The sequence below is a fragment of the Engraulis encrasicolus genome, chromosome 3 (genome assembly GCF_034702125.1).
Source record: "Engraulis encrasicolus isolate BLACKSEA-1 chromosome 3, IST_EnEncr_1.0, whole genome shotgun sequence".
NCBI lineage: Eukaryota > Metazoa > Chordata > Actinopteri > Clupeiformes > Engraulidae > Engraulis > Engraulis encrasicolus.
Window position 1 is genome coordinate 9,796,190 of NC_085859.1, and position 25,536 is coordinate 9,821,725.

At 41.1% G+C, this 25,536-nt stretch overlaps 1 protein-coding gene across 1 annotated transcript in view; it reads right to left on the reverse strand.

Moving 5' to 3' along the window:
- LOC134446527 (T-cell surface glycoprotein CD1c-like) overlaps nucleotides 1-25,425 on the reverse strand; it is a 28,854-nt gene extending 3,429 nt beyond the window's left edge. The window contains exons 1-5 of the mRNA XM_063195891.1: nucleotides 25,416-25,425; nucleotides 23,472-23,759; nucleotides 4,046-4,312; nucleotides 670-948; nucleotides 230-517 (exon numbers count right to left, since the gene is read on the reverse strand). Coding sequence (XP_063051961.1) covers nucleotides 230-517; nucleotides 670-948; nucleotides 4,046-4,312; nucleotides 23,472-23,759; nucleotides 25,416-25,425 — 1,132 coding nt within the window. The remainder of the gene's footprint in view (nucleotides 1-229; nucleotides 518-669; nucleotides 949-4,045; nucleotides 4,313-23,471; nucleotides 23,760-25,415) is intronic.
- Between the last annotated feature and the right edge of the window lie 111 nt (nucleotides 25,426-25,536).

Genomic DNA, 25,536 nt, shown 5'->3' on the forward strand with positions numbered 1-25,536 from the left:
AGCTTATTGTCACCAAAAGTGTAATGGCCAAATCCAAGGTAATCATATATCAGTCTTAGCAATGTTATGCTATGATGTAGCTGAGTCTTTTCAACAATAAGTGAACAGGCCCACCGGGGGCCACAAAGAGGCTACAATTTACATACATTAAGACTGTGTATTAGCTAGAGAACTATGACCAATTCAATGTTTTTAGGAAATAAACCACATAACATTAACATTAACATACCCAGGTGTATGTCCAGTTTGTTATCCAGACTGAGGTGTTGAGCTGTGCAGGTGTAGTGATGCTGCTGTAGCTCCTCTGTGCTGACCTCCAGGCTCTTCCTCATCTGGTATGTCTCATCTCCATTAGGTAGCAGCTCCCCCCCAGTGATCTGGTGGTCAGGCACAGGCTGGCCGTCTCTGAGCAGGGTCAGGTTGATGTGACGGGGGTAGAAGCCAGTGGCCAGGCAGGTCACTCTGACCCCTCCAGAGTCCTCTAGTGTCTTCTGAAGGAGTCTGAGTCTGGGTTTTACTGAAAATGGTATGAGTAATTATATACCATATCCATATAAACATATCAAACGGCTAATACGTACATTTATGGACAGTGCCCTTTTCATAACAAGATATCTAACAAGACAATGAGGTTTACAACAAGGCATTAGCCTACAGTGAGAAATGTACCTTTCTTTAGCACACGCCCCCTTTCTGTTTCAAGACGGTTTCTTAGAAATTGTATGCAGTTGGGATGATAAATCAATCCATATCGCGAAGGAGATAAATGATTCCATATGAAACTGTTCATGTCTGGCAACCTGCGATCAGTGTGAAGAGAATCTTTGTCTGCATCATAATACTCTACTTCTACAATTTCTCCATTATAAGCATCCTTGTTGAACATTGGTCCTGGTTTATCATTCTCCAGCAGTTCACATCCAGCAGCTCTCTGAAATACAGAGATATCTGGACAAAAAAATCAATGGTGAAAATATTGAGTGAAAAACAAACCATGTTAGAGTGTACTTTTCATGAATCAAACAATTCTATGTAGTATTTATATTAAAGCAAAAATGTTGGCACTCTTTTAAAAAACACACACACATTTAGTCTCGTAGTGTAGTGTAACCCATTCAAAAATACAGTGTAATTCTTAGGGACACCGTGCAGGAAATTGTCTAAAGAGGTACTGCAACTATGCTGCTCATTGAAACTGTGTCGCCTATTGCCAAATTTGACCTTTTCGTGATAGTTTACTAGTAATAAACTAATATTTGCTAGTATGGCCCAAGTCATTTTTGCAGCTAAAAATGCCATGGAGAAGATCCCCCTTTTCATGTATGAAAAGTGCAATTTTTCCAGTCATAATGAATATTTAGAATTTCATGGCGATCGTAAATATTCATGAAAAAAGTAACATTAGTGAATGGGTAGCATGAATTCTGGAAATAAACAACTAAAAATCTCACACAGTGTCCCTTTAATTAAGGTTAAATGGATTGAAAGTTTGAACAAAAGATATGAGATATTTTTAAAGCATTGAAATAGAATCACCAGTAGGAATGTTGAAACGTGAGAAACTGCAATGAAACTGAAATACCGTAATAACCTGCCCATAACGTAATAACTTATTATGTTAGAGATGCATAGGATCCAAGATCCGATTCCGGATCCGGCAGGATATTGCGGTTTTTCACAGGATCCGGATCCGGCAGGATCTTAAGCAGTGGATCCGGTATCCGGCAGTTACTTAAAAATCAGGATCTGGTGCATCTCTAGCCTAGGTTTTTCAGTCAGTCTTTCACAACCCCAATTGCTGCATGGAGTGAGTGCATGGAGTGAGCGCATTTGGAAGCGGACAGTGCTGGCAGTGTGGCAGTAAGCCAATGAGTCTAAAAAATAGTTAGAGCCAACGTAATAAAAATAGACCACGTGTGCGAGTAGGCTATGTGTTTCAACCCTATCGTAGGATCTGGTATCCGGTTCCAGATCCGGTAGTATCTTAAGCAGTGGATCCGGTATCCGGCAGGATCCTAAAAATCAGGATCCGGTGCATCTCTAGGCAGAACGTTGTTATGTCATGGGTAGGGAAGTGTCATTACGTTATGGGCAAGTTATTACGTTATGGGCTTTATTACATTTCAAATGGGCCCAAATTATTACGTTATGGGCAGTTATTACGTTATGTGCAGTTATGGTATTGCGTTTTGGGTTCTTACATACCTCTTTCCAATGTAGGCTATGACTGCAATTATAGGCAGAATTATCATAATTTGAAGCTCAATTTAGTTGTAGTTTTGCATTTCTGCTAGCCTACTCCCCCCTTCTTGTGATTACAATATTGGCTACAATATGTCAGAATGATAATCCACACAAATGGAAGTTAAAAGGTAAACCTCTGCCTGAGGTTTCTTCCTGAACAAAGGATTTTCCAGCTTATACTGAGGTTTTCCCCCCAAAGATTCCACTAAGCGAAAAGGTGAGTTTTCCCTCACTCCTGTTGTGAAAGTGAAAGCCCACCTTGTCCGCAGGGGATTTATGATTTTCTGTCAATCTTTAAATTCATGGTCTTTACCAATCTAGTCTACTTAAAAACTCAGTCAAACTTGTCTATCTATCAAACTGTTAAAGAAAATTGAGCTGTATGATTGTATAAATTGGGCTATACAAATAAAGCTATTATTATTATTATTACAATGAGAGTCTTGTAGCAAAGGGGACGCCAGAAATCAAAAACATGAAATCCGGGGTATCAAGCTGGGACATGACCATGCTGCTTATATTTTAGCAAGAACTTCCCACCCCTTAAGTGCAGAGCCTCTGTTATAACATAATTGTCACGAAAATGGTAATAACCAAGTCTTAAACAATTACTCAAGACATAGACGTGCACAGATAGGTTGAGATGAAGCCTTTTTTGAAGGATTTTTGGATTTTTTTACTTACTTTTTTTTTGTCACAATCAGGGGCGTGAGTAGACCCAATACTATACAGGGCACAATAGGGCACGAAAAAGAAATGTGAGCGTGCGAAGTGCGCAAGCTGAACATTTTTTGGGTTATTATTTTTTTAAAGAATGAGCAGAGATAATTTATTGCTGCTTTATTCCTGCTCCGAGCGAATAACTTTCTGATGTCCATCTTTAAGAACAAGGTTGTTTTAGTTAGTTGAATTGAAATCAAAATTATAGGCTAACTAATACAGTAGGCTGTTATCTAGTTCTGGTCATTGAGATAACAAATAATTCAATGCCAGCAAAATATCACAAAATAGCCTAGCCTAACTACTAGCCTACTAGTACAACATAGTACTTCAAATACCTGACACACCATGAAATTGAATAACAAAAACAGGACATTCTTCTATATATATATATATGCAAGCTATGAAATATCAATTGTTGTAGTAGGCCTGTCATGTTTCTTAAAGATAGTCCCTATGACAAACTCATGCATGGCTCTGTGTATTAGCCAACAGGCAACTTTCCGGCTACATGCTCCGAGAGTGAGTGGCCGTTACTGGCGGCAAGTGGATTCTGATTAGGCGTAGGGCAGGCTGCGTCCGTGTCAGACTTAAATTCTAACTTAAGTGTAGTATACGCCTATTTTAAGAAAAGAAAAACATGCAAGGATGTATACTGTAGATTACCAGACGTGTCAGACTTAAATAATTTTTTAAAAAGGTATAAATAAATAAATACATTTTAAAAATCAGTGCCCCATTAGACCCTGGCACAGCAGATCCATAACAGGGCACAGGCCCGGGTAAAAATGGTCTAACGACGCCGATGGTCACAATGTACTGTATCCCACGTTGACATGGTCATTAGATGTATAATATATAGCCCCCCCACGAGCACCTGCCCCTCAAAATGTATGTGCACGACACTGTCAAGCAATGTTGTTTTGATGTTGTTGAGTGTTTTCAGTAAAGAGAGAATCGGCCTGTGGACGGGCCTATCAGCAGTAAGAGGCTACCTGTACCTGTAAAACCTGGCCAATATCTCTGCCATGTTCAGTAGGCCTACCAATGTCTCTAACAATGTCTCTCCTAGTTATCGTACCTTTAGTGTCGTTGAAGTGTTTTTTCAAATAAGATGCTCTGTTTTTAAGTCTTCCATGTATATATCCTACATACGTTCTGAAATAACTGAGCTCTTCGGCAGTGAACTTTGTGTCTGAGGCCTCATGGGTGTCTATGTGCAATATTTTAGCCTCTTCTGAGTCAAAGTGCAGAACTACGATATCATCCAATGTGAGATATCCTGTGAATTCTGGGAAGGGTGTCTTCCCCCTGATGTAAGTTGCCATCATCCATACAGAGTGCGACCCTGGGGGTTAGAAAGGTAACATCAATTAGTTTACTTGCCAACACATACTTGCCCACGCATGGCACAAGTGCCCTGGAGCAAAGGCACCTAAACCAACATTGCTCATTGCTCCAGAGACTATAATAGCCTACCCTGCAAGCAACTAAGTCTCTTTGGATTAAAGTGTCAGCTAAGTGTAATGCAGTGTTGTTCATTGAACACGCTCATTTTTTTGTGAACGTTGAACTGAACGCAACACATTTTTTAATAAAGAACTTGAACGTGAATTAGTTCAGATTATGTGTCATGAACGGCAGACATCACTATAAATGAACGGATGGAATTTAATTTCCATTGAAAGCTGAGTGACATCTGTTTTCTCTTTTGAACGCAAGTAACGAGAGAAAGTTCCCCCCTTCTGTAGCCTACTCTCGCTGGTGCCGCTTGTATCATCAGTCAGAATTTCTTTGGACATTTGTGTGCACAATGCATTGCGGGCAACGTAGTGTCCGGCTGAGAATAGTTGAATAACACAGGCCTAGTTATTGCTGCGTATGCACAACGTTACCCGTGATGAATTGTGGCGGAGAAAGAAAGGGAGGGAGAGCGAGAGACAGACTGACAAGCGCTGCATTTAAAAATAGGTGTATTCGATTTCACGTCAACGCATGCATGCGCATTTAGACAGCAATGCACCCTGGTTGAAAATGCTGCATGACGGTTAGATTTCCTGTCAAACTTCGAAATTTCGTCGACGTTGCGTTGACGAAGTGATATGTCACATGGTGTAAAACTATCGCGGGATGAATGCGGCTGCAGTCAGATCTTGCAACCTCTGCAGTTGCTTATCCCCTTCAACGCTCGTCGGCGGACTGCCTCAGAGGTCACGCGCCCATGATCTGGTTGGTCAACAACTCACTCACGTGTGTATATGAGTCTTGTCTCACACACCCCCACAAGTTTGCGCAGGTCCCCACTTCAGCTCCTCCTTACTGCCTGCCCCCCCACTCCTCACACGTGGTGTGTTAGTAGAGCAAACCGGTGCGAGCTCATCGTCTCGTTCATATTTGTGGCCGACTGCAAATGCGCTGTATTTAATAACACCCACATCGTGACAACAAGTTCTCGCCCACGTGCTTCCGTCAACGTTGGTCGACAGCATCAAAGTCGTATGGGCTTAGTGGCTCGTGGAATTGATGGTAAGGAGACAGACACCGATTCTCCTTTAAACCACCTGCATAGCAAAAACAAGTAAGGACATTCACAACGTCCTTTTTTTAAATTTGAAACGGCACATTCAGTTAAAACAGGGGCGTCAAACTGATTTTGGTCCGGGGGCCGCATACAACCCATGTGGACCTGAAGCGGGCCGCATTAATAGGCCTAACATCATCGCAAAAAAAAACGTAAAGCAGAGGATTAGTGGTCACGTTTTAAGTGTGTTGAATATGTAGAAAGCAATGCAATACTGATAATCCTATGCAAAATTTCCTTGACTTCATTCATTCATTGCCAACCGTCAAAATGTTGTATTTCTTAGATGTAATTTCCTGCATTTTCACGCATTCTAACATCCCGTTTCCAGTTTCAGCTTAATAGGAACCAATACAAATCCAATTATATTTATTATTTAATTACAACCAATACGAATACAATACGAATAAGAAGTATTACCATTTTATCTCTATATATGAGGTCTATAATATATGAGCTTTATCAAATGCCTGTTACAGTACAAATTCACCATTTATAATAGAAGTGTGATGTGCACTTTACTACATATATACAGTATAACAGAGGGACCATTGGGTTAATGTCATGCAGGTCTCGATTTTGCCCCGGGGCGTAATTGCGCATTTCGGTTATTTCATTGAAAAAAAAAAAAGTAAAAGAAATAAAAATAAATAAAAATAATATTATTATTTTTTACATCCGGGCCGGATGGAACCCTCTGGCGGGCCGGATGCGGCCCGCGGGCCGTACGTTTGACACCCCTGAGTTAAAATATCCATCCGATGGGAATGCATGCACGTCGCCCTTGAGGGTCATAAGTGAGGAAAGGGGGAGAAGAGAAGACCCCTGCCAAGCCCAAACATAAATGACACTGCCAGCAGCCTTCAAGAGGTCCGTGGTGGTCTCACAGTAGCAGGTAGATGAACTGATTATTAACTACTACATCTACTTGTGGAAGATGTACAACCTTTAAACAAATAGGCTAACACTGTATCACACGTGTGTTATAAGTGTACATAACATAGCCTACACAGTTTCCTTCAAAATATATAGGCCTATATATTTGTGCATTTGACTTTTCCCTTCATTAGGCCTACCTTCATTCAAGAGTTTTGCTCATGTAAATGAATTCATACACAAACAGAGATAGGCTACAGGTATATAATATCATATAAAATTATATATAAATATTTCTTATTATATAAATATCTTATATATTTATTTATTTAGTATTTTTTTAGAAATGCTAGTAGATTTCATTGCACTAGGATCGAACTGGTCTACCTTGTCTGTACTGCATGTTGCAAGTTTCATCACCTAAGAAACCCACAACTGCAGTGTCATGAGCAAATGTCTAGTCAGTTTCAAAGAATGTATGATTTCTAGCTCGTGGTGTGAAAAAAGTAGCCTATTTATTTGAATATCTCACGAAAAAAGTGAAAATGAACTGAACTTTTAACTAGTTCAGGATTAAAATTGTGAACTTTGAACTTGAACTGTTCACTTTGAGCATTTATGAACTAAACTTGAAGACTAGTTCAGAAAAGCTGTGAACTGTCACAACACTGGTGTAATGTAATGTAATGCAATCCAAAGTGTGAACTGCAATGTTTTTTAAGTGCAATACATGAATAGATTTACCTGACTCTTGCCATCTGATAGGCATGGGAACGCCCCTGTGTGATGTAGCCGAACGCAGCCAGATGATGTAAATCAGGTTATTAATAGATAGCCTACCTCTAAACAATACCTCTAAACATGCTCCTGCACTGTGCATACAGCTGTTCAGTGAAACGACCGTGTTCACTTCTGACCACATGCAAATGCCTGTGACTGACTGATGATTTGAAATCCACCTAATGTATTGAAGTTCACTACACCGACATGGTGCACTGACATTTAGCAACACAGAGTAAGCAGGTCACTGCATCTGTCTGTCTGAAACGCTGAACTCTGTACTGTTCCAAGGTTTTAAAGTTTGGCAGTTTTGTGATGTTTAGGCTTCTTCATTACGCAACAATCTCTCTCTCTCTCTCTCTCTCTCTCTCTCTCTCTCTCTCTCTCTCTCTCTCTCTCTCTCTCTCTCTCTCTCTCTCTCTCACTTCTCCTCTCCACTGGCTGGCTGAGCATATGCATGAGGCATCACTCTTCAAAATTCTGGGTCAGGAGGCGGGCTCACTAATTATGAGGGGAGGCCCTTTAAGCCTAAAGTGCCCTGCAACTGACGCACAAGTAATGAAGACGAACAAACCAATGAAATTGAATACACACGAGCAAAGAAAAGAAACTAGCCTAACCAGAAATGCAATGAACACCCAACATGCACACTTAAAAGCAAGGGCATAGGCATAGAGGTAGAAAAAAACACTAGAGAGGACACAGCAATTTGCGACAGCACTGGGAAATGGCAGATGGAGCTTCCCAACTTCCGTAGGTAGTGTAGGTACCTTCAGGCAATGCAAGTCAATGGAGAACACGCCCACCCCTGTCAAAAAAAATACTAAAACTGTGTGAATATGAAGTAGGCCTAACACATTAATTAAAGACCAGATTTGAAATGTCAGGCTAAATATCTACTTAAATCATATGAGTCGATAAAATACATTTTAAAATCAAATAATATCTTTTATGAACATAGTTAGCAACACACTTCAACTATTGTCCTTGTATAGTGTGTTGATGGACATTTTCACATGATTAAGCCATTTTTGACAGAGGTGAGCCTCGTTCTCCGTTAATTTCCATTTCTCTGATCTACCTACAGATAATGGCCGCTACAGATTGCCGTAAAAGGGGGGGCGGGGTCACCTCTAGTGTTATTTTCTACCTCTATGGGCATAGGTTTGGTATGAATAGCCTAATTTAGAAAGTGTCATGTCTTTTTTAATGGGCGGGCTACAGACCTAAATGCATAGACGTGTTTGTGTGCAACTGAGGGATTTCATGAACAGACAAGCCTGAATCCGAAATCATACATGGGAGGGATGAAGCCCTATTCGGCAAGGGGAGGGAGTAGTTTTATGGAGGAGCTGGGGTAACGTAGGTAGGCCTAATGGTAGGAAATTGAGTCGCATCCGAACGCGCCATGTTATAGCGAAGCTTGCGGGAAACTTCGCCGACAGTTCTACCACCTCCACGGTCCGTCTAAACCTAATCCCGATTGCGACCCTAAATATATCTAGTTAAATGAATGAAACACGTGATAGGCCTATCTCTCCGTGCTTGCAAACATTGTAATCTTAAAGTAAACTTTCAGTTTTGTTTTAGGGAGTTGTTTTGTCCTGGTTTCACAGTCAAAATCGGGAAGCATTAGGCTACAATGTTACAGGCACTGCTCAAACGCGCATTCGGATTACCCGGTAGGGATTCTGAGGTTAGCAAACCAGCAGCAATTATTAATTGTTCAGCAGGACCAAATGGACCATGGATTCGGAATAATAATATGCCCAATAATGAATAATATTGTGGAGCTGCACGCACAAGACTATCACAAGCTGCATGGAGATTTCCCATTCTGTTTGTTTACAGAGATGTTAGTCCGAATCTGCTATTTTAGATTTTAATAGCCTACCCCATGTCGTTATATAGGCCTACAATTAGTTCCTTCCGAGTACGACAGTAGAGGTATGAGAAACGTTGTCAGGCTTGTAACACTGCATGGTGGTGTTTTTTTATATATTTTTTTAGAGTAACCTAGGCTATTTAAAATAAACAGGCCATACCTGATTTGGTGACATCAAAAACAAGGAGCAAACAGATGAATGTCCTCAGCATATTGACCATCCTCAACATTACCAAGCCTGTGTGAACCATCATCAGCTGTTGTTTCGTTAGAACGACCTACAGTAGGCCTACATCCTGGAACAACCACATGATGATAGAGCCCTCCTCATTGCTTGTGAAAAAATAAATGGCCTACTCTTACTGGCTGTTAGGTTACCTAATCATGTTTATTGATAGTGCAATATCACCATACACCATGGTCTCAAAACACTTACAAAAAAGCCTACAATAATAATAAAAAACAATAAGGGAAATGAAGTGAAAGCGAAAGCCCACCTGGAAACTCCATCTCCCATTGTCAAGTCAAGTCGGCTTAATTGACTTTTTTTTTTACATGCACCGGTCATAAGAATTGAAATTACATTTCTTGCTTTCCCATGCAGACATACTTAAGGTAGGCTATAGACAGAATGGGCATGGGCAATATACAGACATTTCAAGTGCAAGACTGGACAGACATAGGCCTATAAAAAGAGGTATTTGTTGTGCATTTACAATAATGTCCTAGTGTAACAATTTCTGAAATAGTAATAGTAGCATTGCAAAATATCACCGACCTGTATCTATTCTGTATCATTGTGAAATATTAATAAATTACAAAGTAGCCCAAGTAATAGGCCTATTTAATGTGCAATAGGCCTATGTATGTGTAACATTTACAATGTGCATATAGTATAACATTCTCAGTGATTCTAACTCATGGCGGTAATATTGGCACACAGAATTAAATAATGAAGTTAAGTTAGAGCTAAACAGCTAAATCTGTGTTGTGTGTAGGTTTATATTTACATTGTTCTAATGTCACATTCTAACATGGTAATAAATAACAACATTGAGTTGGTAACCTTGTTCAGGACAGTCATTCAATTATAACAGGTATAAGCAGCATGCAGTAACACGTTTTTTTGTGTGTATGGCAAAGTCTTTTTTCTTTGAGTTAGTGCAGGTAGAATGTGCAGTTACATTACAGTGGTGGTGGGGTGACAGGAACCTGGCTGGCTGGCGGGTGGAGGGGCTGTCAGTGCCCTGACTGCTTGGTGTATGATTTGAGAGGCTGCTGTACCTCTCTCCAGAGGGCAGGGGACTGAACAGTTTGTGTGCAAGGTGACGTGTACTTGACCATCATCAGTGCTGCTTAGTGGGTGAGGTGGGTGGTGTAAATTACATTACATTTCATTTAGCTGACACTTTTTTTTAATTCAGAGCGACTTACATTTACTATTTCTCAGGGTATTGGTTACAGTCCCTGGAGCAATGTGGGGTTAGGTGCCTTGCTCAAGGCTTAGGCCAGTGTTTCCCAACCAGGGGTACGTGTACCACTATACGCGAGCACAATGCAGGGGGTACTTGAAAAAATAAAGAAATGTATGGAACACAATCACATTGGGATATAGAGCATGAGTGAGGGGGTACTCGTGGTATGACAAAAAGGTTGGGAAACACTGCAAGGCAAAAAAGGTTGGGAAACACTGACTTAGGCCATGGATGCAGGTGTAGGGAGAGGTCAGGTGAGATTCGAACCTACAACCCTCAGATTGAAAGACCAACTCTCTAACCACTTTGTAAATGTCCTGCAGGGAGGGGAGTCGTGCTCCAATTATCTTCTTCGCTGTATTCGCGATGCGCTGAAGGGTCTTGGTCTGTGCAGTTTCCTCCCCATACTGTGATGCAGCTGGACAGGATGCTCTCGACGGTTCCTCTGTAGAATGTTGTCAGGATGGAAGGTGTAGCACTAGCCTTTTTCAGTTTGCAGGAAGTAGAGTCACTGTTGGGCTTTCTTCGCCAGTGATGTCGTGTTGGTGGTCCAGGAGAAGTCGTCCCTGAGGAATTTTGTGCTGCTCAGTCTCTCCAAAGCACTGTCAATGGTCAGTGGTGGCAGTTGTTTGTGGTCCCTCTGAAAGTTCACAACAAATTCCTTGGTCCAGCACTCCACAGCACACAGGGCTCACTGCATACAACAAAATTGCATACCAGTATATGAGTCATCCATGCAAGGAGGCAGGCCCCAATGGCACGGTACCATACTCAGGGTACCACAGTCACAGAAAAGGATGGGGGGTTCATTACTGCCTCCACCAACCTATCGTGTTGGGAGTAGAACCTGCAACCTTTGGGATACAAGTCTGACACCCATGACTGCCCAAAACGAAATAAAACTGTGGGGAAATGAATAAACAAGCAAGGCTTAATTAAGTTGAATAGAATAACAATAAATGAAACAAAAAAAAAAAAAAAAAAAATCAGGAACCTAAGAATGAATCATTAACAATCAGACCACAATGCATAAGCCCTGCCTTCATAAATTGAAAACAAACAACAATCTCAACAGAGTCTGCCTGTCTAACATTCAGGGGAACGTTCCACAGGGTGGGTGCGGGAAGCAGGGCCGGATTATGGGGATCTGGGCCCCAGAACCAGGAGCACAGGAACTCCCCACAACCACAAACCGAGTGAGTTAAACCAATTTTAGCAGATTTTCATCCAGAGTTCATTTTTAATTCGAGTCAGTCTGGAGAATGACTGAGCGCTGAGTGCTATGTAAACATTTACATAGTCAGGGCAGTCAGGGCAGTCATGGGTGAGCGGTTAGGGCGTCAGACTTGCATCCCAGAGGTTGCCGGTTCGACTCCCGACCCGCCAGGTTGGTGGGGGGAGTAATCAACCAGTGCTCTCCCCCATCCTCCTCCATGGCTGAGGTACCCTGAGCATGGTACCGTCCCATCGCACTGCTCCCCATGGGGCGCTACTGAGGGCTACCCCCTTGCACGGGTGAGGCATAAATGCAATGTTGTTGTGTGCTGTGGAGTGCTGTGTCACAATGACAAAATGGGAGTTGGAGTTTCCCAATGGGCTTTCACTTTCTTTCTTTCACATTTGGGAAAGTGGATTGTCAATCCAAATTTACCTTGGTCTTTGGCATTGTATTTGGGCATTTTTGTTCTTCTTTTGATTCATCTGCCAAGCTCATGGTCAGATCAGTGGGATATGCTGCAGCAAGAGATTCGGCCCTTAAAGTGAGCTCACTTTTGGACATATCAGGCATGAAAAGAACATGAAAAATATGTGTAAAGTGTGTTTTAACCAATTAAGATACGGCACACGTTTGTCAATTAGAATATTGAATATTTTCTGTTCAAAACTTATTTTCCACTATTCCACACCCTGGCTCTGCACTTTCATCTGTATCACCCATACAGTTGCGCTTCTTTGTGCGCTGGATGGTCATGTCTGTAGTCTTGGGACTGAATCAGTAACATTTAAAGTTGACTCTTCAAAAAAGGCAAAAAATCCTCTATCTCTGCTGCCACAAAGTCACGAAGTGAAAGGAGAAGCTGTGTTGCCAATGTCATGTTTTTGCAACTGCAGGCTCATGGCTTGGAACCGCATCAGTATTGTTTCCCAAAAGTTTGCCATGAAAGCTATGTTTTAAGTAGAAGAAAAAACACCTCGCATACAACGTAGACAGAAAAGGGGAAAACACAACACAAAAACCTAAACAAAACAACAACAACCAAGGAACATAAAAAAACAAAGACAAACATCAAATGTTTAAGATTGGCCACAGGACTTCTTAATGGCCAAACTCCAAAGGCAATATAGGAGGCACAAACAAAAGTAATATTGTAATTCTTTATCCTATTTCTTTATGATTGCCAAGTCTTGCCAGACAGGTGGTGTCTTCCCTTTGCTTTTAGACATAATCTTAGTTACTAGGTAGTGGTGTTTAAAACATGAGAAATTATTCTTTAAAATAAAAAAATATATAAATTATATCCCAACCAGTTATAGCTTTTAATAAATGAGTGACAGACACACACATCAGTAAAAGACTGTGATAGTATAACTTTCCATGTTGATAGAATTGCTGAGATCAGCTGCAGATGCTGTAACTCCATATGCTCAAATAAATGATTCATAAGTATGCATTTCTCCATTCTCATTCAGTACATCATTAAAGGGACACTGTGTGAGATTTTTAGTTGTTTATTTCCAGAATTTATGCTGCCCATTCACTAACGATACCTTTTTCATGAATACTTACCACCAGCATCAAATTCTAAGTATTCATTATGACTGGAAAAATTGCAATTTTCATACATGAAAAGGCGACCATTTCCTGCACAGTGTCCCTTTTACAAAAAGTACATTATTATCTAAAAACTGATTGGCAGTATACAGGATTTTTGTCCATGCAAATGTTTGAATTTAACCACAATATCTGCTGTTGTATCTCTAATGCATTACTTGGCTTAGAAAACAATAGGACATGTACTGTATATGTCCCCAGTTCTCTGAAGGAGAATGAGAGATGTCTATGTATGATACATCCACTGAAGCACCTTTATAATCACCGCCGAAGGCAAAAAAGCTGCGAGGACCCGTAGCCGCGCTCCGAAAGGATATAAAAGCGGGGGTCGTGCATGCGTCGGGCCATCTTTCCACAACCAATCCGCTGAGATTATGAACGAGAAGGGAACGGAAGAGAGAAGTATCTCTCATTATCCGTCAGAGAACCGGGGACATATACATTAGCCTGGCTCTCACACAGACCCTTTGTGCATTTCCGCTCCACTACGTGAGCTTGCACAAGGGTCTGGAAATCTTACCCGAGCCCGAACGGAATCAGAAATTTCACAGCCTGTCCAATCAGAATCGGGGGCGGGATCGTGGGTCATTGTTGATGTTGGCTCCCATATCCTGTGCTGCATCCAGTGTTATATTTTTCAGTCCCAAACCACCATTTTCACATGTATTGTATGAGAACATTTTATTTTGTCAGTTTTACCATTCCAAGTAAAATGTAAGATTATTTTTTCATGTTTTCAAATACCTCAAAGGAGAAGGTAATGCTTGTAATAAATATGTGAATTCTGAAAGTATCAATTAATTAATTGCAGTTAATCACTGCCTTGAACGCTCTCTCTAGGGTGTCCAGCTTGCCACAGAATGCAGAGGCCTCACCTCTAACTTCATACAGAAGAGGACGCCAAGGTTTTTAACAGTTTGATTCTCAGTGATGGTGCCGTTATTAAATGTGAGAGACAGATTCTCAGGGAGGTAGTTACATTTAGATGGTCTCACTGTGAGGAGCTCTGTTTTGTCAGCATTAAGCACGAGGAAATTAAACCACATCCATGTCTTGGTTGCTGGCACGCACACTTGTAGGTTGAGGAAGTGGGAATCAGAGTTTTGCAGAACAGGGACATACAATTGAGTATAATCTGCATAGCAATGTGAGCTGATGCTTGATATATATGGATCAAAGATGTTTTTTTGGGGGGGCTCAGACGTCAGGTGTGGCAATCTAATGCCCATAAGTTAAGTAGTAATTGGTGGTTGGTATGCTGCAATTAATATGCTTCTTAGATAGTCCACTAAAAACAAAAACAAAAAATCCATACAATAGCACTGTCTGTCATTGCACTGCCCTGATGTGTGGTACTGCAGAAACGTCACTGATCCAAATACATACAGTATACAATAGATGTAGGCTATACTGTATGGTATATATAGATCAGATCATATGGAGCTGAAACATACCGTACTGGGCTGAGTTTCCCAAAAACCCTCAAGTAGTACTTAAGCCTAAGTAGTACTTAAGGTACTTACGTATTAGGGGCCCCCTAAATACCACATCACTAAAAGTTTATGCATGCACGATCATTTTATAGGCCTTCATACAATATTGTTTTCTCGCACATGCTTTTAGTAAACTTTTAGTGATGATGTGAGACTTATTTCTGATATAGGCTATTGCCAAAGGGCCACCTTGATAAACCAATGTTGTAGCAGTTTAAATATGGCTACAACTACAGTACCATTGTCTTCTGAATGTGTTTTTCTGCTCCATTCAACCTAGTAAAAAAATCAACATGATCTCCAAAAATTCCGTGCTCCTGGACACGGATGTTAAGGACACAAAGTCTGTGTCCAGGAGCACGGATTATGCCATAATTCCGTGTCCAGGAGCACGGAATTTTGGCAAAATCCGTGCTCCTGGACACGGATTTCGTGTCCTTAATATCCGTGTCCAGGAGCACGGAATTTTTGGAGATCAGGCTGAAAAAAATACAACGCTTAGGAGCTTAGGAGACCAAACATGTGCACACTCCTTTCCATTTTGTAGGCGTGGTTTGGGGTATCTTGTACTAGAAGATGTTTGGTGAAGCTCTGGTTGATTTACTCTGAAAGCCTGACTCTGAGCTTCACTGCAGTGTAGAGGTACATTACACAAAAAATCTGATTATATCTTCTTAGTTCTGATAACATTGGCTGCTCTGCGACTTCATCACCTAACATACATCCTATTCCAAATGCCCCATATTACTTTCAGTTCTTGTCTCAACACATTTGCAAATGCTTATGATTGAGTGGTAACTTTGTTGTTTGTTGTTAATAAATTTATACATGTATTATTGAAAATATACAATGTGATAAAAGTGTAACCTTTAGTTAGAGTTTTATACTGTTATTCTCTCTCTGTCTCTTTCTTTCTCTCTCTCTCTCTCCCTCTCCTTTGCTCTGAGTTATGTGACATCTCTGGTCCACAAGGAAAATATCTCTGCCTTTCTCGTCCTGTTTGGAGTTGAACTATATGACCTGTTTAGGCTGGTAAAAGCTATTCATAACATACCAGACGCCACTAAGTGCCCACGGAGACAGGGGGAGACGGGACCATATATGTCACTATTCTATAGTTTTACATATTCATGATAGGAAAGATGACGTCATGGACTGGGGGGACTGGGACTGTTTTAAATAAGTTTGTTTCTGTATACACTTTAGGACTTGCTGGGTGATTCCCCACGCAGTAACTCCTCCGGCCGTTTAACAATAAAATCTGCTCGCAGATTTTAAATGCTACCTCTGTTTCCTGTGTGTTCTTTCAGGTAAATTTGATAAGGTAATACAGTGAAATTGTTAAAGTGATAATGTGAAATTATTCACATGTTTTGGTCCTTCGATAGCCAACCTCAAATAATTGTCCTCCCTGATATATGGAGACGTAAGGATGCCTGGGGCCTCATGTACGAAGCTCACTTACGGACAAAAAAGCTACTTAAGTTGTTTTCCACGGCCACGGTCAGATGTACTAAAACAGACTAGACGTGGAAAACTGCGGATCTCCACGCGAATTTCAGGGCTGCTGTGGAAGTTTCCGTAAGCGTGAAAGTTGTCGTAAGTGGTGCATTGCGTCTTTTTGGCGGCACTCAGAGGCATGCAGCGCAACTACATGTGTTGCACGCGGTCGGAAATATTGCAGAGATGCAGCCAGTTAAACGTGGATTTTAATGTTGAGGCGCATGATTTAAAAATGAAGAAAACCACCTCAATCATTATTGTTGAGGCAGCTGGTTAAAATGAAACTGACTCATGGAACTATCCTGGAATTACAACGAAATTGGATGCCCATCAGCATATTATTTCAAGTAGGCCTATTAAGCAGCTATTAAACATTTTCTGGATCTGCGTGTCTTCTCGCATTTGTTGGGAACGTCCTCACCGCAGTGCCTGTGTTTCTCTTTTAATAACACTAGGCCTAGCCTACTGTAAAATTAGTCCATTCATTAACAGGTGATTTTATAGGCTAACTGAGTATTGGCTGCAAGTTATTCATAGGCCTACATGTGGCGTAGCCTACATGTGTCATCTTTCATATTTATAGGCCTTCCCGACATAAATGTTTATTTCTCTGAAGCCTTGGCGACTGCCTCATCGCAATGTGTTTTGATGCCTTGTAAATATCAATTGTTGGGAAACCATTGTACTGCAGTATAACATGACAGATTTTTCTGCAGTCCTCACATTAAGTATTAGGCTACCGATGCCTGATTTTATACACGCCAAAGTAATTTTGTAAGGCGCGTAGCCTTTTTCCTTTTAAATTGGCTACCTCCGAAACAGCGCCTTCACCTCGCATGAAATTTATTTCCCGCGTTCCCCTTCCCGCGTTCCCTTTCCAATTCTATCAACCAATGAATGCACATGAATGGGTCTGTTCATACTAATTAGAATATTCATATAGAATATTTAAGGGAGGATGCAAGGCGGAGACTTGGGCCCGTGTGTGCTCGTGCATGTGCGCAAGATTTCACGTCAAAACCTGGTTACGCACTTATTGATACATCCGGATTTTTTTGTCCGTAAGTAACTTCCAAGATTTTCGCGTCCGCACTTTCTTGGTAGGAAATCGACGCACTTCTTTGTACATGAGGCCCCTGGACACCAAGTTTTCACTGGGATCCTGAAGTAGGTGACTTTGCCTCACTACGCCTTCATATTCAGCGACGACTGACTGAGTAAAAGAACCAACTGGGACCCACGGGATAGAGGTAGTATGGATTTGGATTTTTTATTTCTAAATTTTTGCCAGGATAGCTCGTTCCTGGGGTGACAGGTCATTGTTGATGCTGAAGAGTGTGCGCACCACGTTAGAGCCGTGGATCTTGGATGTTGAACTCTGGTCTTTACCCCAGGACCGGGGCTTGACGGCATTCCGCAGACGTGCGTAAATAGTTGGACTACCGGTGTATAGAGTTTGGAACTCCAGACATTTTTAATTTAATATTATTAATAGTCTGTATCTTAGGCCTACTGAGTTTGGAACTCCGGACATTTTGTTTTGAATTACAAATTGTCTGTTTTCAATTGAGTTTGGAACTCCGGGCATTTCTGGCATGTGGCATGGGAAATTACCTGTATTTGGAACCTGTAGGTAGCCTGTCCGAATTCTGTCCTTGTTTTGTTACAAGACAATGGGTTCTCATCATTCGAACGGTTTAATTTATTGCATATCAGAGAATGAGCAGTACTTCCCCGCAGTTGGCTGTTAGCTGAATGTGTAAAGTAATAGTTGGATACTGAACAAATTCTGTTTATGGCAATTTTAAACCTCAGCAATTAGAATTTAACTTTTTAAAATTTTGTCATAATTCAGACAGAGGATGCTTCCCCGAAATGCAGGGCTATTTTACTTCTCAGTGTTTAATTTAGAACTGCAGGTCGTACGGTAATAGTTGGACATCTTTCTGTTTTGTTTTTTCAAAATTGATGAAAGTTTTTTTTTTCTAAATTATTTTTAGAACTGATTTGTTCAATGTCTAGTGTGCACACCCAACTCGCAGTGGAAGTTAGCTGGCAATGGCGATAACTTGCGAAAAATCCCTTCCACTTCGAGCAGTGAGTGTGACATAACTTAACACTTTTTCTAAATTGATAGGTTAGGCTACCTGTCTGTATGTCTGTGTTTGTCTCAATGGGCCCATGTTCATGTTTGTGTCCATGTCCATGTCCATGTTTGTTTATGTTTGAATGCCGGCTGTGTGAATGCTGTGTGTGTGGGTGTGTGTGTCACTCCCCGGGTTGTGTGAGGATCTGTTTGTGTATGTGAGTGCACGAGGGAGAATGAGTGATTGTGCTGTCTAGTGAAGGACGGTCTGGTCCGTGTGGGTGTGATCCTCCAGAATGTCCGAGAGACATTTGACTTTCCTTAGTATAAACAGCAAAACAATGGGTATGTGTTTTTATTTAGGCCTACTGCAAAGTTATTTTTGGGGACCATTTTTGTTCTGTCGCATATGATAGGCTGTGACGCCATGGTGGTTTGTCATCCTGTTCTTTTCATTTTGTTTTTATACATTTTGTTTTCACAATGTATTTGTTTTTGTTTGTGAACTTTCATTGTGAACCTGCAACTTTCTAGAAGCCAAGACCATTTAATTTTGAGTAGTCTTTGAAACTTTCACATGTTTCATAAGCCCTAATGAATCTGTTTGTTTTTTTTGTGTGGTTATTTTGGAGTTTTTATACTGGTTTGAACGTAGGTCTATGCTTTTCTGAGGGATTATTCTGTTTTCTTTCCCCTTTTCTTTTAATCCGTTCAGACATAGTGTTATGAATTTCCTGTTACCTGAATGGCACTACTGAATTTGTGATGCATTGATCACGACACTGTGTTATGTCATTATCCTGCAGTACTGTGGTACTTAACTTTTCAATGACTGTTACTGGATGTCGCTGGAGGTCCGGTGTGCATGAAGGCGCTTCTTCACACTGGGTTCTACCTCGACTGTGCCGTAAGTTGGGTTTACCTAACTGGACTCACTTGTCTGGTCATTAAAGCAGTTGGTTTGTTTTTGCTATCTCCCAACTGTGATTTATTTTTTTTATTTTATTTGTCAGTTTTGTTTGACTCTGTCTGGGTTTTATTTTGCTTTAAGGATGGTTTATGGTTGGTTATGTCTAAATGTACAAGTTGGGTGAGATTTTACCTTACATTTTATATAGGCCTAAGCCTACTTGTTTCAAAATATTATGAGACGCAGTTATGACTTAATTTTATTGCTTTTAAAAGTGGTTATGTGCCACAGGTTTATGTGAGGACAAATCTCATCCTATCTTATTAGTTGTAACGATGTGGACAGCAAGGTGGTTTGTGTTGCCAGTTTGATGTATTGTGTGTTGTGTTTTGATGGCGTGTTCCCGTACTTTGTTTTTTCTCTCCCTGTTTTAAGTGCGCTGTCCTCACTGACGGGAGTTGAGCTAAGCCCCTACATCTACCATGACCTCATGAACACCGACAGTGAGAACTGCATGCCAATATGTTTGGTTCTGTTGCGAAGTGTTTAATGCAGACCTAACTACTAGCCAACTATGTCTGTGGCTGTAGTAATTTTATAATAATAATAATAATAATAACTTGGTTTTATATAGCGCCTTTCAAGGAACCCAAGGTCGCTTTATATTTTTACATTTTATGTTGCATGCTTGTTGTTTTCCATGTGCCGATTCTGTCCATTTGTGTGTAACGGGTTGAACCGTGCAGTTCACCAGACAATGTGTCCCCGAGTCTTGCTGTAGTACGCTGTACGCTTGGCCACTGAGTGCCTAATTAGTTAGTGGCGACTAGGCCAAGGTTTTTTTTAACAAACCCCCGAAATAGAAGGCTTTTAGAGCTCTCCCGGTGTTTGAGAGTCTATGGGGGGTTTAACCTCTGCCTTTGTGGTCTGTGCTGAGGTCCGGTTACGCGCGGACAAGCACCCTGGCCACGTCCCTTTTGTCTGTGTTTAGGTTGGACAGACCCTGTTATCCGGACTGTTCTACCTCCTCTCGCCCTGTCATGTTGTGAGGAGAGTGTCGCCGAGGGTCTGATCATTTCAATTCACCATGGGCAGTTGGCCCATCGCTGTTTTGCCCAAACATATATATATATATATATTTTTTTTACATTCTTTTCTGTTTGTTTGTTTTCTTTGGTTTGTGTCGTGCTGGCCGCCTCCTCCCTTCCCGTCTATTTAGATGGCTGTCCGGAGTGTTTACGCACTCCTGCAATATTTAGGGCAGACACTCTGGATTTCCCCCTTCCTTTTCATTTCAGCGGCACGGCCAGTTTAGAGTATTTTGTGATTTGTTTTATGTTTTGTGTCAGTACATCAAATACTTTTTTTATGTCAACAAAAGGGAACGTCTCTGTGCATATCTATCCGAACCTGTTGTGCCTTGGTGTACTGGTTATTACCTCTGGGGAGGTTCTCCCAGTGGTGTAGTTATGCAATTGCAGTCCACAGTTGATAATTCATTTCTTGACTAATTGACGTCAGGTCCACTCTGCTATGCATGGAGTATTTTCAGGGCTTTACTGGATGTAGTAAAGTTGTTTTTCATTATTTTGTTGTACTTTTGATAAATGTTGTCCTCATGTAATAGTGCTGTCTATTTTATTTCAAGTATTGGTTATGCGACAATGTTTGGGTTTTGTTTTGTCGGCACTGGTGACATGGGTTTTTGTTTGTTTTTATTTTATAGCTCTCTTCTCTGTTCCAGCTGCACCCATCTCCTGGTTACTGTCTGTGTGTGGTTAAGATGCCCACTGAGCGCTTCTTTCTGTGCGGCACATTGCTGACTGTGTTTGCCTTTTCCTGTATTGATGTATGCACCTCTGTGATGGAGGGTGCAGGGTGTTTGGAAGTGTTTGTGTTTTACTTTTTTACTTTTTTATTTGGTTTACAACTTTCTGGGTTATGCTGTATTTTGTTTTTATTTTCTCTCCAACTTGGTTTGATTTGTGTTAACAATTATCCTCCTCGTTTACTGTGCTCAAAGCCTGTTTAGGTATGACTTCAGTGTTATTGAGTCATGTGGATGACACATGCCTCAAACAGGAGAGACATTTTAGGATATTTACAGATGTTTTATGCATCATGTTTTATTTTGTTTGGTAATTCTTTAAAGCACATGGAATAATGACTGTTTTTGAAATGTGCTACTCCTCAAATAATGAATAGTGCATAAAACAAATGCATGTTAAATGAGATCTTGTTCTGAAACTTCACCCCTAACCAAACCTAACACATTTACTTACAATGTTGATTTCACTAACCATATTTAGAAACACATTGAGAATGATAAATGTTTAGAGTAGAATGCTTTTCGCTGTTCTTCATTTTCAGCAGGAAAAGTTCCAAGTTGCACGCAGGGCCGCTGACAGATTTGGCTGGGCCCCGGACAAAGTCATCTGAAAGGCCCCCCTCACCCAATACATGCAATGTAGTGAGGACCCAATCCTGCCCCCCCCTTCTCCCAGGGCCCGGGGCAACTGTTCCCTTTGTCCCCCTTGTCAGCTTCCTTGGTTGCACGTTAAGACTTGGAGTGGAGAGAGCTGACTGGTTGCATCAAAAGGGACTGCATGTTTACATGCCGTCCGTCTCAGTACTGGTGAGCAAGGAGCCAATGGAGAATGCAAGTGTGAGACTGTGTTTTTCCTTACAAGTTGGACATTTTCTATGAACATGGACTTTGAGAGTGGATACAAATCCGAAGATGATTGATAGACACTGATGATGAAGTGAATATTACGTGTACCTGTACCTGTCATACATGACTTATGTGTGTTTAAGACTTCATTGAGAGAACAAGAAATAATGATTTTGTTTTAACATTGTGTATATTCGAAACATAGGTATGATTTCTTCCTAATTTTACGTGATTAGAATGACACCATAGATGTTTTGACTACGCTATACCAATTTAAAATTTTTAAGGAATGCCTTAGTTGCTCCCTATGCTCATGTGAAAGCTGCTGGTCCAGAACTTAAATATTTATGTTGGCCTAGGTGATTGGCAGGAAATCGACACTTCTCTCTCTCTCAGCAGTAACCCTGGTTATTAAAGGAGTCTACTGGTCAGACAAGCTGAAACCTTTGCCCAAAACGAGGTTGGGGAGGTATTTGTGCTTCTGTCTGGATGACAGATCTTTATAGTGTCTGATTCAAAGTGACGCTCTGCGTTGTCTATGCAGATGCACGTGTGCCATCAGAATGATTCCAATGGATGAAAAAAAAGAAAACTGCTGACTTTGAGAAGGACGTTTCCTGGACAAGCATGGGTACAGCCTTGTTTAAGAACTGAGACAATTTGGAACTGTAATGACTAATATGGAGCAGACTAACGCAGTGTAATGGTTCTGAATAACTGAACAACTCTAACCTTTATATTTGAATATTTTCATTCTACACACCATGCGTAAAAGCCATGGTGATTGTTTAGTGGTAATGATTATATTTTCAAGAGGAGGGAATTATGTTAATAAATTTATACATGTATTATTGAAAATATACAATGTGATAAAAGTGTAACCTTTAGTTAGAGTTTTATACTGTTATTCTCTCTCTGTCTCTTTCTTTCTCTCTCTCTCTCTCCCTCTCCTTTGCTCTGAGTTATGTGACATCTCTGGTCCACAAGGAAAATATCTCTGCCTTTCTCGTCCTGTTTGGAGTTGAACTATATGACCTGTTTAGGCTGGTAAAAGCTATTCATAACATACCAGACGCCACTAAGTGCCCACGGAGACAGGGGGAGACGGGACCATATATGTCACTATTCTATAGTTTTACATATTCATGATAGGAAAGATGACGTCATGGACTGGGGGGACTGGGACTGTTTTAAATAAGTTTGTTTCTGTATACACTTTAGGACTTGCTGGGTGATTCCCCACGCAGTAACTCCTCCGGCCGTTTAACAATAAAATCTGCTCGCAGATTTTAAATGCTACCTCTGTTTCCTGTGTGTTCTTTCAGGTAAATTTGATAAGGTAATACAGTGAAATTGTTAAAGTGATAATGTGAAATTATTCACATTTGTGTCAACACATTTTAGGTTGTACCTATTATGATGTCAAGTTTGTTGTCCAGACTCAGATACTCAGCAGTGCAGGTGTAGAGGTGTTTCTCTCTTAGCTCCTCTGTGCTGACCTCCAGGCTCTTCCTCATCTGATACGTCTCATCTCCATTAGGTAGCAGATCCCCCCCACTGATCTGGTGGTCAGCCACAGGCTGGCCGTCTCTGAGCAGGGTCAGGTTGATGTGATGGGGATAGAAGCCAGTGGCCAGGCAGGTCAGACGAACTGAGGAGCCTGGACCTGGTTTCTGGAGGAGTCTGATTTTGGGCTTCACTGAAAGGGAATATGAAAACAGTGTTCTTTTCATTGAAGGCCTCATTTATTTTTCCTCTATTCATTTGAGTTAGCAGGAAAAAAATGAGGCCTTCAAAGAAAAGAGCATGGTCCCTAAAGTCAAATATGGCAGAGTTTCCCTGATGTTCTGAGGTTGCTTTGCTGCCTCTGGCACTGGACCACTTGACCGTGTGCATGGAATTATGAAGTCTGTAGACTATCAACAAATTTTGCAGCATAATGTAGGAGTCCACCCCTGAATCCCATAGAAAACCTATGGAGAGATCTCAAAATGGCAATGTGGAGAACGCACCCTTCAATTCACCTCAAGGATGATCTAAAATTCCAGCCGAGCGTTGTAGGAAACTCATTGTTGGTTACCAAAAGTGGTTGTTCACAGTTATTTTGTCTAGAGGTTGTGCTACCAAGTATTAGATTAAGGGTGTCAATACTTCTGTCCGGCCCATTTTTGGAGTTTTGTGTAAAATGGTCATTCATATGACTTTTTTTGCATTTTCTTTTGTGTTTTTTCATTGCAAGACAAACAAATGAAGATATTAATACCAAAGCATTTGTGATTGCAATCATTTTCTGGAGGAAATGGAGTATTATCTGACAGAATTTAAGGGGTGCCAATACCTTTGGCCAGCACTGTACGTCACAGCCAAATAATTTCAAGTAGCCAAATAATTTTAGGTAGGTAGTGAGAATTTTACTACAACCTACCTGTGTGCACTACTACTGGAAAAGAAAGCGAAAAACAAATAGCAGTTAGGAGTCATGCCCCTTGTCGACAGGCGTTGACATTTGAGAGTTGTTTTGACATGTCTTCATGTCAGCTACTGCTTTTGCTTCATATAACCGGTAAAGACTCATACCACCGCCACCACTCCTCCCAAGGTGCTTTCCCAGCTCAGGTGACAAAATTAGACCAAATAATAAGAAACACACACTTATGAAAGATGGTACAAGTAATTGTCAAGTGAACTAGCTATAAATTAACTTCATTTATTTATGGAAAACTAATGAAATTCTAAACAATTCTCTTGTGGTATATTACTCCACATCCTTGCCACTCCGGTCTCAAGATTGGAATGGAATGGTCCATTCCCATAGCTCTGTTGTTTCATCACAAACACAGCTCAAATTTCCAGACCATAACTCAGTGGACAAAGAAAAAAGCACAAGAAAGATGATATAGACAGCTGTAGGTGGCATAAGACACATCAAACAATGACACACACTTGGGGACGCTGTGGCGCAGCGCGCTAAGCCCCCCACATTTGGGCATGCATGCCCACCCACGGGGACCTCGAGTCCGGCCGGGGTAATTTCCCGAGCCTCCCCTGTCTCTCTGTCCCATTCGCTTCCTGTCAACATCTTCAACTGTCCTGTCAAATAAAGGCATGAAAGCCCCTAAAAAACATTTAAAAAAAACAATGACACACTCATGTAAAATGCCCTATATGCCAGATGACCATTGCAGCCCTCCTCCGGCACCTCTGGCTCAGCAGATCATCTGGACTTGAAAAACACCTTTCAAGTTTAGTTGCTTACAAATGATCAAACATATACTCATGACCGCATCAGGTGGGTTGGGGGAGTGAATAAACTGTGCTCATTCCCATCCTCCTCCATTACTAGGGTTAGGGTTACCTTGGGGCATCTACAAGACTTGTGGTGTAAGGTGTCACAGATATGGGGCGTTCACTTAGTGAATAAAGAAGGACAAATCTGCACAGTTATTCACAAACTTTCACATTACATGCGTGCAAAC